An 18640-nucleotide genomic window follows, 5' to 3' on the forward strand; every position below is an offset into this window, starting at 1 on the left:
GCTTCTAGTGGCTTGTCACAGCTGTTTATATTGTCTGATAATAACATGGGACATACAGTAGAACAGGGTCTTCAACGTTTTCAGGCCAAGGACCCCTTAGTCAAGAGAGAGATGAAGCAGGGACCCTCACAACCTTATCATAGATTCCATATAGTTTCATCGTTTGACATCACAATCATCAGTGTATTTTGGATTCATGTCAATTTCTGTTTTCAGTTATTTAACCACTTGAACCATCAATACTTAATAAACTTGACCTTTCACTCTGTAATTAGTCGGCTCTTTTACCCCTCTACACCAAAGCTCTTTGCCAAAAATAGCCGATCTACAAGCTCACAGCGCGAGGCGTTGTGAGCTTGTAGATCGGCTATTTTTGGCTAAAGTTCTCAGAATAAGGACACTAGGGTTCAAGTGGTTAATATAAAAAAGGAGAAAAAAGTTTCTATCACACTGAGATTCGGAGGACCCCCTGTAGTAACTCTGAGGTCCCGGACCCCCTGTTGAAGACCCCTGCAGTAGAATATAGTTTATGCTGAATTATCCCCTGTAAGTAACCAAATGTAAGGAGCAATGGGTAGCTATTGAACAGTGGGGAGCAGTCAGGAGTTCAGTGCCATGCTCATGGACACTTCAACTCAATGCTGGAACGACCCAAGATTGAACCAGGAAACTTTTTGATTCCCAGGCGACCACTGTTTGCCATTTTTATCAGGTTAATCCTAGAGAATAAGGATTAATAACATTTAACATAGATCTTTATGAAACAATAGGGACTACATATTTTGTATGTTGTAACAGAGGTACTGTAGCTATTAAATACGTTCTTTCAGCGCCTTAAACTACAGTACATTGACTTTGCCGGAAACGTTCTCTTCTCCATCTTAAGGTTGAAATAAACCCAATGGTGCAACAAAAGTGCAGCGAGCGTGTAAGGTAAATTGTGGGCGGCTTTTATATGTCATCTCTGTACACAATTTCCTCTGTAGATATTGTTCCGTTCCAGTTCCAGTTTCACTGACAGTCATGCTGTGTAGAGGCCCACATAAATAACCACTATCTGACGGTATCCTTTCTTCACAGTTCCCTCACATCTCTTAGAGACGTGATCATGAATAATTTGTGTATCATCACCCGTTTGTGCATGCGTGCGTGTGTGCGTGTGTGTACGTGCAGTACATACTGTACATGCATCTGAGAAGGAGAGAAAGAGAAATAGAGAGAGAGAGAGAGAGAGAGAGAGAGAGAGAGAGAGAGACACATACAGAAAGAGAAGAGAGATAGTGTTTGTATTATCAGCTGCGTCCGTTGACTAATGAGGTTACACCCAAAGCATGCATAATGCAGAGGAATGCAGGAGTGTGACAGAGAAAGCGAGTGAGATGGAAAAGTTTTTCATTCATGTACATATGGACGCAATGCATACATCAGCACGTCTGTGTGATCATTGGATCGTAAAATGGCTAAAGTGGCTAAAAAAAGAAAAGTCGATGCCGAATGCCGGGTTTTCAACAAAAAATGGACTGCTAAGTATTTATTTACTGAAGTCGGAGGTAAAGCCGTGTGTTTAGTTTGTGGGGTGCACATCTTGCGGGGAGCACTGCCCTTTGGCCGGCCCTCCACGATATTTTCTATTGTTCATGTGGCCCCATGGAAAGAAGTATTGCCCACCCCTGTTCTAGAGTGTCAGTGTGCCATGTCAACATACATCTTAATGACAAATATTTTGACATATTTTGATTGGCAGGACATTGTTATATAACGGTCATTAGACCCAGAGCAATAATCCACCTATCTCCCCGACTCCCTCCCCAGTCAAAGTTCAGAGTTTTAATGAATGTAGAATTCTGTGCAAGATTGAGCTAACTTAATTTAATTGACCACATTTAAAAAAAGATTTGTTTTTAAATCCTCCCTCTCACACTTCTACCAGTGTGCCGGTGTAGATAGATAGATAGATAGATAGATAGACAGACAGACAGACAGACAGACAGACAGACAGACAGACAGACAGAGACACACACACACACACACACACACACACACACACACACACACACACACACACACACACACACACACACACACACACACACACACACACACACACACACATGCACACATTATGTTCACACATATCTTTTAGCAGCTATTGAGCGGATGTGAGAGTAGTGTAAAGTGTGGCCATGAGCTTACAGTGAAAGATGAGGAGAAGCTTCTCTTTGTCACATGGCCAACAGCCTCAGTATGCGGTTGAATATTCATCATACTCTTGCCATTCCATGATTCCGTGTCTTGGTGAATACCATGGCAGACGGAATGTGTTGTGATTCCCATCCAAATGGGACTTGATCCCAACCAGCCTTGGTTTTGGAGACGCAGCGAAGCCCATCTGGCAGGATATTTATAACCTGCTTCTAAACATTTAGTTTGTTAGAGGGAGTTTAACCACTTGCTCTGGAGTCCCCCAGGCCTCTGTACTATATAGTACAGTACCCATTATGTTTCCGCTCTAGATCATTCAAATGTCCCGGTTCTCAACATTCACTACCAAATTGTTCCGGTTTTCACCACAGTAAAAATGTTTGACTTGTTTTCTGTGCTTGCATAGACGTTTATTATGTTATTTTTTTTTTTTTTCTGATGAAACGGGCAGGCAACCCATCCTGTTGAAAACGCCTATGGTGCACATACATGTTTGTGTTCGTTAACGTGCAGGTGCACGATCATGTGCGTGCATGCATGTTCATTTAACGGGCACAGTTTGGGTGTTTTGAAGACTAGGCCGGTGTCTGTTGGGAACGATGTCCGTTGGGAACGATGCCCCTCCGGTGATGCAATACCCATTGTACCTGTTGCCAGAGTACTTAGAACAGTAAGTAGTACAGTACCTATTATTATTCCTACTTATGGACCTGTCTGTGCCGTCAGTACTATGAGGTCGTATTGTTGGACAGTTCTCAAGATTTTCTTTTGCACATAATTATTTTATGCGAAGTGCACTGATATCGGTTTGCTTCTTGTCCCCGGTGCAACTTCGCTTGAACTCTGCATAATGTGAACACAAATAAGCGCTCCAGGTTCACTTTTGTCGGGAGCTGATGAGGGGAGTTCGCCTTTTGCCATTTTTGCATAATCACTGAATAATTTCCCGTACGATTGTAGTAATCTGCTTTGTCTGCTTCGTGGGCAACTGTGTGCAGAACAGAGCTCACATGAATTACATAATTTGTGAATAGAAAGAGGACTGAGGATCCATCAGAGCTGAAGTGGACCAGAAAGAGTCCTCTTCCAGGTGAAACGACAACGTGAACACAAAAAGAACTGAGTACCTTTTATTTTGTCCCACTTCTCGGTCCACTTAAAGCAGACTCTGTTCATATCCTCACTGTCAGGCAGAAACCACGTATCTCCAAGTTTCACATTTGTATGTTTTTTCTTTTCCCGCAAAGTAAAGCCCTGCTTCATCATACAAGGCCGTTGCACAAAAGTAGTGAAAACAGCCGTTCTACAAGCACACAACGCCTCGCGGCGCGAGGTGTTGTGAGCTTGTAGATCGTCTGTTTTCACTAGCTTAAATCATTTTTAAAATCATAAATACAAACAAACGGTTTTGGACATACAAGGTTTCCACCCGACAACGACGATATGTGAAAGCAGTTATAGTGTGCCTGACTTTGCTGTTGGTAGAACTCGAGGCAAACCCAAACTGAAACATGCTGTACGGAGCCTTCAGATGTTATGCCAGTTTCAACAGCTTTCATGACAGCATGGAAGAGCACAAGAGGGACGGGGGACAAAGAGGAGAGAGAGAAGGAGGGCGGACGGAAGTAAAGGCGGGCGGGGGTGTTTGTTAGGCAGTGGAGGAAAAGTATAGGAAGGAGTTGAGGAGGATGGAGGGAAGAAGATGCGAAGCAAATGGCAGGTGGGAAGCAAATGGCAGGTGGGTGGAGTGGAGGTGAGACGCAGCAGGGAGGTGAGAGGAAACACTTACTTGCAGGAAGTGGGAGGTTAAGAGAGAGAGAGAAAGTTAGGTAGATATGGAGAGGGGGAAGAGAGGGGGCGAAGGAGGGAGAAAAAAAGAGGGGGGTGCTGAGAAAAGTGGATAGAAGAAATATGTGTGTGTGTGTGCGTGCGTGCGTGCGTGCGTGCGTGCGTGCGTGCGTGCGTGCGTGCGTGTGTGCGTGCGTGCGTGCGTGCGTGTGTGTGTGTGCATGCATACGTACACGTGCTCTTGTGTCTTGCTAATGGAGTAGTACTCCAGAGGCAGCAGCAGAATGAGCAGATTCTTCTCTGTCCACCTGGAAAAGCTCTAAAACAAACACACACACACATGCGTGCATGTGCGCACATTTTAACCATTTATTTATGTCCACACAAAGGAGATGCATACAAGGACACAAATAGTATAGGTGCAGTAGAGTAACATTTACAAAATCATGGCATTATGTCTTCATGATACAATAGCAAGGCACTTGGTACTCTACGGGTATAAGTAACAGCGTCTCCGCCATATGAGGCGGCTGCCGATTATAGCGGAGACGGAACAATACTTTGCCAGCCTTTTTGCCTCTTTTTTAGGCACTCCAAGTTGCTGAAACCCTCTAACCAGCCTGTGGGTATGTCCTAGGCTGCCAAATATGAAAACAAATAGTCTGCACCTGTACCCCAGCTCTGAGATCGTATTTAGGAGAGGTTGGTATTTAATGACCTTGGTCATGAAAGCTTCCTCTAGGCTAGGGTCAAAGGTGTAGGCCACCTCCAATACAGACACTTCCCTGGACTCTTCATCAACCACAACAACATCTGGTGTATTAGCTGTCAAAGATGCAAAAATGTCCAAGTTATCACAGAGATGAAACATGGATGGAATGACATGGGAATGTTTGTACATTCTCACTGAGGGTGCATGATATTTTGATATGTCCTTTGCTATGAGTTCCACTATTCTATCATGGCATGCTATGTACATCCCTTTGTATGCATAGCAGCCATTCAAGATATGTGACAGTGTTTCAGTGATCTGTTCTGTGGTGTGATGCAAGCAATGAGGAACCTGAGTGCTGGGGAACCAGATGGAAAGATTGAGTCTGGTGGGAAGGACTTGTAATCCTGCTTTAATTGTAAATGTGATGATGTCCTCATTGAGTGCAGTGAGTGCGCACACACACACACACACACACACACACACACACACACACACACACACACACACACACACACACACACACACACACACACACACACACACACACACACACACACACACACACACAGTACTGTATGTTATGGTTATCTTCTTACAGCAGCCACGTCTCCATAATAGTGAAGAGCAGCTTGAGTGACAGAGGGAGAGAGGTCAAAATGATGTCAGTCAGTGTGTGAGTGTGTGTCGCCACAGTCTGATTTTTGGATGCGCATTCGGCACAATTGCCAATCAAAGTGACTGTACTGGTCAATCACAGTAGCCTATGTCTTTTCCGGGACAACGATGGCATGGATGCGTGTATAATGACAACTAATAACAGATTGATTGGTCAAAATACTTTTGACCGCAACAAATAGCGTAAAAGCGATATATATTTCTTAGACACTCTGCTCAGATATGATCTTCCGCAAGTTGCCAAGGTGGTGTTGCTTAGAAACATTGAACAGTTGCTAGGAGACTGTGTTAATTGGCTCATGTGTGAAGCCGCGCCAGAATTGTGGGGGTTTCGAAAGTAGCAGGCTTGGAGGGTGCTGAGTTTGTGCCCCCCCCCCAACATCAAAACAACTCTTATCTGAGCACAAAGAGGACCTGCGAGATGAAGCCAACATTAAAATAATAGCTCTAGTCTACGCTATGCCCAACTTCAGTGAACTGAATACAGCCGCTTAACTGAGCAGATTCACACTAAAACATTTCACACAGTTATCAGCAGCCACTTAGTAAAAAAATAAATAATAATAATTCTCCAGGCCTGCAGGGACCAAACCTTGGTAGTGAGGAAGAACATTAAGTTGAGCTGAAACTAGAGCATAAGAGTGTAGTAGAGCGGGGAGAATCCCTGCTGCTCCACTCAACAGTCGTTCACCCATCATGTAGATACAGTATAGTACGCCCAACAGCAGGAGAAAGCACTGGAGGCAAATGTCAAAGTGTGTTAGAGCGCTACACTAGCTGTGCTATAGGTACTGTAGGAGGTATGGTGTCTTTTTAGGCCATCTCGGGAGATACCTCTGCCATGAACCATGGCAGAGGTATCCATCATCATTCAGATGATCCAATTCCCCCACAATGCACCTGGATTCTGCTTCTTCCGGGTGCTTCAAAACGCTGGGTGCTTTGAAATGAATAGCTGGGAGCGGGGTGGGGCTATCCGTTCTCTATTATATATATATATATATATATATATATATATATATATTATATACAGTATATACTCTATGGCTTAAGGTCTTCAAGCTCTTCATTGTGGAGGGATGTGGTTTTAGTGTGTGTAGATGTCATCCTGTCCATGCGTCGTTGTGTTGTGTACTGAGGTGAAAGTATCGCTGGGTGATTTTGGCACGGTTTATTATCAGTGATGTTAGTCATGAAGTCATATCCAAATTTGGGCACTGTTACTAAACAGAGATTGATCAGTGATGTGTCAGCTCCAAATGTGGGCTGACTGATGTCAGTCATTGATGTCAGTCATTGATGTCAGTCACAAAATGTGGTCACTTTTTGCATATGAGGGATTGAATGTAAAGAGTCTCAGAAGTAATGAGCATGTGGCTATTACCATGGTGGTGGTATTGTATGCTATACGGTATGTGCGTTGGCTCTCGCCAACGTGCCTGGCACTTTGGCTGACTGGTCAGCGCACATACCTGGCAAATCGGGGTCCCGGGTTCGCCTCCCGGCTGTGACACTACATTGGTGACAGCGGTACAAGTAGGAGTAATTAATCCTCGGCGTTGTAGACCTGGCCGGCTGGTAGTCGACGACTGTCCCCCCCTGAGTTGCGTTTGAACCCCCCGGTTTCAAAGTCGATCTTAGATCCTGGCCGGCGCGCGTGGTCGCGCTTCCAGGTAGAGGGGATGACTGTAGGCTATACAGTATGTGCGTTGGCTCTCGCCAACGTGCCTGGCACTTTGGCTGACTGGTCAGCGCACATACCTGGCAAATCGGGTCCCGGGTTCGCCTCCCAGTCGTGACGCTACAGTATCAGTGATGTCAGTCATCTCCAAATTTAGTTATACAGTATATATATCGGGCAAAGTCGATGGAAACCGAGAAAGGTCGGTGACGCTGGAGAGACAGATGACCACCAGGAAAAGTCTGGCATGGGTGTATTAGGTTAGCAACCTCATGCACAGCACTCACGAGAGGGCACCAACTCAAGCTACAGACATTAATACAGATACCCTCAGAGTCTCCCGAGGGTTGAAAAGTGGCAAAGTCCTCCTTTAACTAATCGTATAATTGAAGTAAAAGTTTGAAACAATTGTGCTATTGATTTGAAGCCATACCACCCAGCCCTACTGTACTGTACTTTACTGGACATCGCCTTTAATGCCTCCCCAGATATTCATCTTGATGGGAAGGATTGGATTATTTCGATTATGTGACACTGCAGTTCTTGATTGAAACCAACAGATCTGACAATAGGACACTCTTTCTAGTCATGCATGGGAGGGGTTTTCCCCTCATTTCCCGCAGGATAGAAACACTTGCTGTTATCCAATACGTTGTCGTGATGTATTACTACATGCTACCAGTGATGGATGGCCTCACAGGCTGAAGGCTGCTGGATTGATCTCTAACCTCTCAGTTTGTGAAGATAAATGGAATTGGCTGATATTAGATCATGTCTATTGCTGCCTCTGTGGAATCAGTGTCAGTAGAAATGGTGAAAAAAAAGCACTTTACAAATCCATCACTCGATTGTTTTTGTTATATTTAGCCATCACCATTCTGTCATTGTCACATGGTTGCAATTTTGACTTATTTCAGTTGTTTTTATGCTGCAGCAATCATACATCTTCTTCTATAAATGCACATAAAGAGAGAGAGAGCGAGAGAGACCAAGAGAGAGAGTGTGTGTGTGCGCGTGTGTGTGCGCGCATGTGTGTGCGTTTGTTTTCGCTGTACTTGAATGAATTAATTTAGGCTATTGTCTTCCTCAGTAAGTCACTTTTATTTGAATAACAAATGAGAGTGAGAATAACAAAAACAATATAAACTTTGGGTTTTATGCCAACTGACATTTTCATCCACGGAAGGGAATAGCGATTTGGGTTGTGATTTCGATTCACTGAATTGAACGTCAATTTCGCTTCGATTCGCGACTCGAATCGGAATCGTGACAGCCCTAGTATGGACTAGGACTAGTAATAATAAATAGTAATAATAATTGGATCCCAGATACTTTCAAATGTTTCTTGAGAACCTTACTTTCTTACGTAACGGAGGTGATCCGAACCTCCCCACCCGGCTTTGAACCCGGGTCTCCCACGTGAAAGTCCAATATTTTAACCATCACTCCAAAGTCACATCCCCATGGAATGAGGGCAGATACTAGACTTTTGAGGCTTCAAGGCTGGGGCTACGACTCTCTCCGCCACACTTACTTACTTACTATTGTTTTTTGATTACCTTTGTATAGGGTGGAGGGGAGGGATAGGGAAACGATGACACTAACTGTGTACTCTAATGCTTGTATATTTACACGCTGTTGCTGGTTATCACATACTTTTTGGAAATATAACGATACTGAGAGATTATGTTTTTATCTCATCTTGAACTAACAACAACACAAGCAGAGAGAGATGAGCAGCAACAGATGATCCCCCTTATCTTTTGTCACAGAAGCATTGTGTGAACACCTGCACCATATGACTAAATGTGACACCAACGACTTGGTTGTATTTAATGTGGTTGATCTACAAGCTGAAGCTTTTTCTGCATTTGATCTGCAGAAGCAGCATCAAATATAAAATGTTAATGTGGAAGCAATCAAAAAAGGTAGTTAAAATGTCCCATCTGTTTAAAAAAGAAGAGTTGTCGCGTGTCGCATATGTTTTGGGAAAGAACGGTTTCATACTGTGGACTCTAATTATTGTAAAACCTCTGAGCACAAAACTTTCAATACTTGCAAAATGTTTTGTTGCGACCTTAGGTCGCTACTTAGTTTGAAAACCTCCAGCTCATGTCTGTCTGTCTGTCTGTCTGTCCATCCGTCACTCTTCTGACACCACAATGACACCTCATCCCAGCTCAGCAGAAGGATCTACCTGACCTGTCCTCACAATGATGTTGCAGATGAATTCCGTCCTTGTCTCTTTTATATCCATATATGGAGATCCCTGATGACATTGCAGAATATTATCATACATTATTATGGATATGAGAGTGTGTTGGTACACTCAAGGAGGACATTCTGTACGTACTGTACATCCTACACATTACCTCCTTTCACACAGCTGCCTATCTCAGGACCTTAAAAGGAGTCTGGGTCTCGAATAGACTCTCAGCTTTCCAAATTGTTTAGACACCGAGTGCTCACACATCGGGAGGCGTGCGTGGAAATCAGACTGAAGACACCATATACACACGCTTAGCCCACGCACGGGCACGCACGTAAAGATGCACGTAAAACTGACACTGCCTGATGAACCAGGCTCATCGGATGAACATCTGGCCTCATCTCACAGGCCACCATTTCCATATATGTACATTTTCTGAAGGACCCATGTCACATAAATTGCATTAATGTACACATTTTTCAGACTCTGCGGCGCGGTAGTAGCGCACATACAACATGCACAGCGAACATGCATGTGAGAAGACACTCATTAGACTGGCAGTATAAGAGGGGTCAGGCAGAGAGGACCATTGCTTTTTGTCTCAACGTCGTGAGTCCACACATCGATCCTTGATCAATCAGCCCGGGAGCTGACTGCAACCTCTGTATAACTTGCTATGTGTAATAAACCCTTGCTCGGTCTTTTGACGAGTGAACCGAGGACTATTGTTTTCCTCTTCTTATTGTGTCGCCTCATATCACTGCTGGAGAAACGGTGGACAAGTCAGAACCCCTGAATATACTACAACATCAATATTAAGCCCATGTGCGTCACAGTGCGTGACCCCTAATCCCAGCTCATTCATATTTGGGAAAATATGACCATATTTTGGCCACATTTTGTCCAACTTAAACAACCAACCGGCGTCTTACTGGTAAATAGAAACTTTTGCACACACAAGAAAGAAAGAAAAAATAATTAAGGTAACATTCTAGGATTCTAGTCCAAAGGACTATTATTTGGCAGTCGGCTCTACCGCCTCAGTTTCTTTTTCACAGATTTCTAATCTCTCAGCATGGCACTTATTTACTCAGCCTAAGCCTGTAGTTATGGTGCGTGACTTAAGTTAATCACTAACAGCTGCGACTTATTGTGACGTTCCTCTTTCTGTTGTATACAACACGCCTACTGTCCTATATGTATCAGACCTGATGAAGACTCACAGTGGTCGAAACGTTGTTGTGTAACTTTAAAACATGTTGTTTCTACTGGGAGCTATACTACAGTGTGCAGATTCCCCTCATTTCCTCCAAAATTGTATAAAAACTAGAGGTTCGGGTAGCTTTGCTGCCTTCAATCATAGTCCCCGTTGCCATCATATGGAGTAGCATAGAATGCAGCCTACAAATATTTGTCAAATACTAAGCCCTCAGGTATGGGGTGCCTTGCTCTGCATTGGCCGTGTGGGTGAGTCTGTGTGTGTGTGTGTGTGTGTGTGTGTGTGTGTGTGTGTGTGTGTGTGTGTGTGTGTGTTGTGTGTGTGTGTGTGTGTGTGTGTGTGGGTGTGTGTGTGTGTGTGTGTGTGTGTGTGTGTGTGTGTGTGTGTGTGTGTGTGTGTGTGTGTGTGTGTGTGTGTGTGTGTGTGTGTGTGTGTGTGTGTGTGTGTGCGTGCGTGCGTGCGTGCGTGCGTGCGTGCGTGCGTGCGTGCGTGCGTGCGTGCGTGCGTGCGTATAGAGCAGTGTGACCCAAAATGGAACTTAAAAACACACACAAAGATGTGACATTAATTAACCATTTAAGCCCTATTTCTAAAAACTGCATATTTACTCACAACCCATAGATTCTGGTCTGCGAACCCAAATAGATTGCTGGGAATCACTGCAATAGAGTAGTGCGAGTCAACCTCTGGCCTCTGCCCATCCATCTCTGCAGTTGTAGTCCTTACAGTGATGGAGATGTACAATTTCATCTCTCCCATCCTTTCTCCCTCCATCACAGAAAAGCACTCCCTCCCTTTCTGATGTAATCTGTCTCCTATTCTCCTTTCCACTTTCTCTTTCTTCTCTTCCCCCTTAATCATCTGCTCCCCCACCACCTCCCTGGGGCCTTAGCTAACCTCAACAGTCTCTCTCTCTCTCTCTCTCTCTCTCTCTCTCTCTCTCTCTCTCTCTCTCTCTCTCTCTCTCTCTCTCTCTCTCTCTCTCTCTGTAGAAGTTGTAATCACTGATTACCACCTTCTGTAACCCACTGCCGCCTGTAATCAGCCACTGATGTGTGTGTGTGTGTGTGTGTGTGTGTGTGTGTGTGTGTGTGTGTGTGTGTGTGTGTGTGTGTGTGTGTGTGTGTGTGTCCGTGTCCGTGTGTGTGTGCACACACGTGCACACACACACACACACACACACACACACACACACACACACACACATACATCAACAAACACACAAAGGCGTATTGACCCTGGCGCCTCGGTCAATTGCCCCACAGATGCAATTTCTCTTCAAATCTGATCTGGTATATCTTATATATCTTGTCAGCTCCACTGTGTAATAACACAAGTGATTGAGGCTGACGAAAGGCCATTCTGCAGCCTAGGTGTTTTATGGCAGGCTATTTCAAATGATGCCTGGGTTATCTTAAAAAGATAGCCTATATATTGTCGTTGTCGGGTGGAAACCTTTTACGTCCAAAACCATTCGTTTTTTATATCATTTAAAAAAATGAACTAAACTAGTGAAACAGCCGATCTACAAGCACACAACGCCTCGCACCGCGAGGTGTTGTGTGCTTGTAGATCGGCTGTTTTCACTACTTTTGTGCGACGGCCTTGTCTGATACTTTGCGAAAACACTTACAAATTGTAAGGTTTCTGCCCGACAGTGACGATATATATATATATATATATATATATATATATATATATATATATATATACATACACACACACTGCATGGATAAAGTATAATGTGATGAGTTCTGTATATAGTGCTCTTTCATCATGCAGACCTACAGTACGTGGATGCAGAAAACGCACACAAAACAAACAATGGAGGTAATCATGAGGCCATTTCCAAAGCTCCGGAGAGGGACAGTGTTTCCATTTCCTCAGGGTCAGTGATCTGTGTGAATTATAGATCACAGCCTCTTCTATCCCTGGTTTGTTGCCAGTCCCGCAGGGACCTGCGATGTAGAGATGGGGATTACATGATGGACACCTACTGTAATGGAGGCAGACCACAGGATGTGGTGGTGCACGGGCATTGTGCATGCATGTACACACGTGCACGCGCATACACACTTTCACTATCAATTCCTCTCTGAACAATTGCAACAATATGTATCTAGATACGATCTAGATCCCTGTCTTGGAGCTTAGAGGAACAATGGTTTCTATCAAGCTACTGCCGATGTGTACGAGTGTGTGTAATCTCAGAGTTGAGTTTCACTTTTCACCTGACTGACACTCATACGGACACGCACGCACGCCACTTAAACCCCAAATAGTTCCTCAGGGCTCTATTCTAGTGTATTTTCTCTTATCGAGGGGAAAGCTTTCGCTGAAAATAGCAGACCGACAAGCTTACACTTATACATACAGTACGTGTTAGAATAGATACATGTTGCAGTATTGACCGAATTCACGTTACACAACTTCCTGGTGCCGACGTCACGGTTGAAGGGGAAAACCCTGCAAAAAAAAGCCCATAGAGTTAACACAGAAATCGCACATTTAATGCAATTTCCGAATAGTAACGTATAAAATACGGCTAGTATGATCAAGAACACAAGATAGTAAAAGGCACAAAGCGTTATAATTTACTTAACCGTTCGAACTAATGATTTGTTGGCTTTAAGTCCAGCAATTTCTGTGTTAATTTACCCTTCAAAGCTGACGTCAGCACCAGGAAGTTGTGAGAAATTTGCTGAGTGCGCGTGCGTGCGTGGGCGGGTCCGTGAATAGGGTCTATTTGCTGATTTAATTTACAAATGTGATTACATGAATATTTCATGTTTAACTCATTATATAACTCGATGTATTATGTGCTTGTTATGCCTTGCAGGGCAATTCAAATAAGTGCTGGCCAAAATGAATATTCCTCATGTCTGTTTATTCAGACTTATATTGCACTTTGCCAGTGGTAATCGAATCACAGCGTGATATTCATTGGAGTGTTGTCGGTTCTCAAATCAGCACTTTGGCTGTAAAATTATTCTTGATGTCGGGCCCCTTGGCTGTATTTCAAATTCATACTATATATATATATATATATATATATATATATATATATATATATATATATATATATATACAGTGTGTGTGGATCTACACTGTGGAGTACATACATAGTCCATTACAGGGCCCCGTTGACAGTAAGGTCTCTTCAAGTTTTACTTCCCGTGTATATATATATATATATATATATATGGCTTTTATGCCTTTATTTGATAGGACAGTAGACTGACAGGAAATGGGGGGAGAGATGGGGAGTGACATGCGGCAAAGGTCACCCGGATCGGGAATCGAACTGGCGTCAGGCATCAATGCCTATGTGGTAATGCCTATGTGGTATGCGCCTGGACCATTAGGCCAGCGGGCGCCCCCATACAAAAAATGTTTTACTCATTGATTTACAGAAGGATCAAATCACGGTAGTGCTGACAGGAACAACGTGGCCAGACTGCTCTGCACATCAGATTCTCATTAGTCTTTATCTGTGTTTATATTCATGTGTTTGTCTGTGTGTGTCCACTGCTAAGCAGGGCACACACACACACATGTCAGCATGCACAGGTGTGTGTGTATGCCTGTATGGGCATGTACTGTATACAAAAGTAATTGACTGTAATAATGAAAGTCAATATGGCTTCTTGTGTGTTCCTGCTTCTCGTGGGAGCCTTTGTCTTTGATTAGTGAGAGGCAGAGAAGGGCTGAGTGCACAGGAACTTTAATTGTCTCCCTGAATCATTGTGCCGTGACTTCTGACAATAAAGCTGACCTAGCCGAATGGATCTACACTGTGGAGTACATACATAGTCCATTACAGGGCCCTGTTGACAGTATGGGCTCTTAAAGTTTTACTTCCCGGTTACTCGTGTGGGTGATTGTTGACCATATAGAATTATTTAAGACCCAAGTGAAACTTGGATCTATGGGTTGGCTCTCTGAATATAAAGAACATCACAACAATGTTAGCACTCTGTATTTACAGCATACAGTAAATACAGCGTGAAACAGCAGTTCCACTTGTAGTTAATACAGCTAAGTTTAAGTTGTGGATAATGGAGTCGCCTAGATGTGTGTGGTACATCTTGATGTGCTGTACATTAATGCAACTGATGGTGTTGATGAGCTGTTGAATGGGTTCCACCACTATTTGAATTAATTCAAATGCTTTCACAATTTCACATAGAAGGACTCCAATATTCATGCTCAGTGGAGCAAGGTCCCTGCTTTGTCCCTTGAGGACTTGAGGACAGGGAATGAAAACCGTATTCATAGCAGCATGCAGCTGCAGCAAATACAATTAATAATTGTTGTTGACTGTCTGTGCTTGCATATTTATACATGCCTAAATCTAACACATTAATTGTGTTAGATTTATGCTAGATTCATGTTAGATTTGTGCGGCTGTAGCTCCATCGCTAACGTTGTTTTATTCGTTTTTAAGCTGTGCAGGAAAACAGGCTACAACATACACATAACGTGCAGGAGAAGTTTAGAAGTCTAATGGCTTATAGAGAACTTCCCATATCTTAAAATAAATGCGAGAAATCTCTGTGAGTATGTACTGTATGTGAGTATGTGCCCCGCGTATCTCGAGTACCGTTTGTCCCACCGGCTTCAAATTCGGCATGCGCGCTCCCCGCCGCAGCACGGAGTGCAGTTCCGGCCTCGACCTGACCCGATACGCGGTTTTCCGGAACCGGCGCGAAAGGTTCGGAATCTCCGTATGCGGAGCTGATGTCTGAGTTTAGAAATGCTAACTGTCAAGAGATATGCATAAGTAATGTACATACAGCACCTACATACACTATAAACACCTACCCACCTGTCTACACACCTGCTGTACGTACATACATACATACGTGTGTGTGTGTGTGTGTGTGTGTGTGTGTGTGTGTGTGTGTGTGTGTGTGTGTGTGTGTGTGTGTGTGTGTATAAAACTGAACTATCCCAACTGTGCAGTGGAAACATACAGAGACAAATGGATGGATTGATTATGGATGGATCATTAAAAGGTTTCATATGAGCACCATACAAGAAAGAAAGTTCAGTTTGTCAGTCTGAACACCCCATTGTACAGGACTAGTGATTGATAATGACAACTGTAACGTTTTATTGGGGAAAGTAATGCTGTTGTAGTGTTGTTGGCCCAGGTGGCCAACAGTTTGGTGTGGCTGCATGAGTTTTACTGCTGAATCTGGAAAAACATCCGGTTCTATTGCCAAATCAAATTCTTTAGAGTTGTGCTTGAGAGCACTTAGGCTTTCCCTAACAAACACAAAAAACTATCAAATGAAAGTGTCAGGAGAACAAATCAGGGACATTTCAAGTGCTTCTCTGTGACATTTAAAACCTAATGAAAGCAAAAATAAAACGTTTCTCTTGTTCTCTCCCTTGCATACCATTGCCCCACCTTCCTCACCCCGCTTCAGGTATACGAGAGAGGGACCAACGTGGAACAGTTTGTGACTCGTTTCCTGCTGAAAGAATCGGCCAATCAGATTCAGTCCCTACTGAACTCTGTGGAGAGTGCTGTGGATGCAATTGATGAGCAGCATAGCCAATCAGGGTGAGAATCGATACTGTGTCATACTGCTATGCACGGATACATTCATGTGCTTGTGCACCTGCATCTATATTATCGTCGTTGTCAGGTGGAAACCTTGTATCTCCAAGTTTCAAATTTGTACGTTCTTTCGCAAAGTAAAGCCCTGCTTCATCACACAAGGCTGTCGCTCAAAAGTAGTGAAAACAGCTGATCTACAAGCACACAACGCCTCGCGGTGCGAGGCGTTGTGTGCTTGTAGATCGGCTGTTTTCACTAGTTTAAATCATTTTTAAAATGATGAATGCAAAACAAACGGTTTTGGACATACAAGGTTTTCATCCTACTACGACGTTATGTTTAAAGCCCAGAGTGTCTGAGTCTCTACTGTTTGCTTTGACTATCACACACACACACACACACACACACACACACACACACACACACACACACGCACACGCGCACACACGCAGGGCCGGTTCCTGGCATAAGCAACATAAGCGGTCGCTTAGGGCCACAACCATAAGGGGGCCACATCACAGGGAGAAGACTGCAACGCGTTTTGAGCTTGTAGATCAGCTATTTTTCACTATATGCATTGTGGAGTGAGTGTGAAGTGGCCCTCTCGACATGTGGCCAAGACCCGCAGGTTAATATCGGAATACTGATATATAATTGATTTCAGCTGTTACCCACTTTAATTACTTCAGTCTATATTAGTAGCATAATGACCAGTGCTATAGTCTTTTTTGTCAATGTATTTGCATTTCATAAGGTTAACATACGAACATATAAATGTATTTGAAATTAAATAATAATGTTACTTTTCAGGATTCCAGTTAAAAAAATTGCCAAAAAGAATACAGGATTCCAATTTAAAAAGTTGTGAAAATAATGGATCATCGCAATGCTTGTAGATCTATTTTTTTACAATATGCATTGTGGCCCTCTGGAGTGATTGTGATATATAGTGGCCCTCTCCATCATCTAAGTTGCCCAGTTCTACCCTATCCAAATGCTACTTATTATTTTAATGTGCAATAAAATTAAGATCTCACACAAAACATAATTGAAAATATGCCACATACTGTAGAGTTGAATAGGCCTACAAGTTGCAATTTGAGACCAAAAGAACACAGGATGAAGGTGTGTGATGTTTTGTATGAATCTGATTCAAATCAATTGTTGTTTTTTTTTGTTATAACATTACACTCATGTTTTTGGACAAATTAAACAGTGTCTAGAAATAGATGTATTATAATAGTTATATCTTGGTTTTGAAATGTTTTTCATTAGAGCATAGGCCTACATGTTTCTGTTTTAATAGCTTTTAACTAACCAGATAGAATGATCTAATAATGTTTTACCTCCATTGTAAACTTTATTGTGTGTTATAGGTAGAACTGTCTCTGTGCCAAAATGCAGATTTCTATGCATTTCTGGGGTTTTGACCGCCCCTCAAAACCCCCAATTTTTTCGGATGTATCCCATATTTGAATCTCTGGGAGTTGGCAACCCTATGTGTGTAGTTAGTAGATACATGCTTGAGTGCTAACAACAGACACCACATGTTCTACTAGATAGAAGAAGAGGTTATTATTTATAACTTTGGTTTTGGCGATTCAAAGACAGTTAATAAGTGCGCACGTCCGTCAGTGGGGGGCCACCTAAAATAATCTTGCTTAGGGCCACCTGAACCCTAGAACCGGCCCTGCTACACGCACACACCGCTTCTTCTTACCCTCATTGTCAAGCGCTGCAGCATCTCTCATCTCTCTCCTATCCCTTGTGCGTAGTTTCGTCATCCCACTTTCCACACTCATGCTTCATGTTGTACTTCCAAATCCTCACGGCATCCATCCCCCATTTGTATTCCTCGCGCCATCTCTTCCCTCTCCAATAAACCACATCCCCCTCTCTCTCTCTGTTTCTCTGTTTCAGTCACTACCCCCCCAAGTCCGGCTCACAGGTGCCAGAGAGGCGTTATGACAATGTTGTCCCTGACTACCCACCTAACAACAGAGTCAGTGCCAAGGATGCAAGGAACATCAACATGGCCTCAGGTGAGAAACGGGCACACCACAGTGACATAATACATTCACACTCGCGTGTGCACATGCACACGCACACACGCACGCACGCACGCACACACACGCACATGCACACGCACACGCACACGCACACGCACACATATCTTCATTGTTGGGTGAAAACCTTGTATGTCCAAAACTGTTCGTTTTGCATTATAATTTAAAAAATGTTTAAACTAGTGAAAACAGCCGATCTACTAGCACACAACGCCTCGCACCGCAAGGCGTTTTGTGCGACGGCCTTGTATGATGACGCAGGGCTTTACTTTGGGAAAGAACGTACACATTTTAAACTTGGGAGATACAAGGTTTCTGCCCGACAGTGACAATACATATTCCGTTGATTGAATAAAGGAAGAACAGAATAACTAACTCGAAAAAAGCCTGAAAGGTTAGATTGTCCCGACCTATCTGTATCTGTGCAGGAGGCACACCATGCTCTGCAAAAACAAGCAACATCAATACTGCTGTAGGTGGTTTTTTCATGATGAATGTAAGCATAGTGCTCACACT

At 43.4% G+C, this 18640-nt stretch overlaps 1 protein-coding gene across 1 annotated transcript in view; it reads left to right on the forward strand.

The window, feature by feature from the left end:
* Window positions 1-18640, forward strand: part of necab2 (N-terminal EF-hand calcium binding protein 2) — a gene marked incomplete at both ends in the record, with an annotated part of 190102 nt that overhangs the window by 85980 nt on the left and 85482 nt on the right. Inside the window, 2 exons of the mRNA XM_080736578.1 lie at window positions 15925-16061; window positions 17979-18100. Coding sequence (XP_080592704.1) covers window positions 15925-16061; window positions 17979-18100 — 259 coding nt within the window. The remainder of the gene's footprint in view (window positions 1-15924; window positions 16062-17978; window positions 18101-18640) is intronic.

The sequence above is a fragment of the Nannobrachium achirus genome (genome assembly GCF_963921795.1).
Source record: "Nannobrachium achirus genome assembly, chromosome: 11".
NCBI classification, from domain to species: domain Eukaryota; kingdom Metazoa; phylum Chordata; class Actinopteri; order Myctophiformes; family Myctophidae; genus Nannobrachium; species Nannobrachium achirus.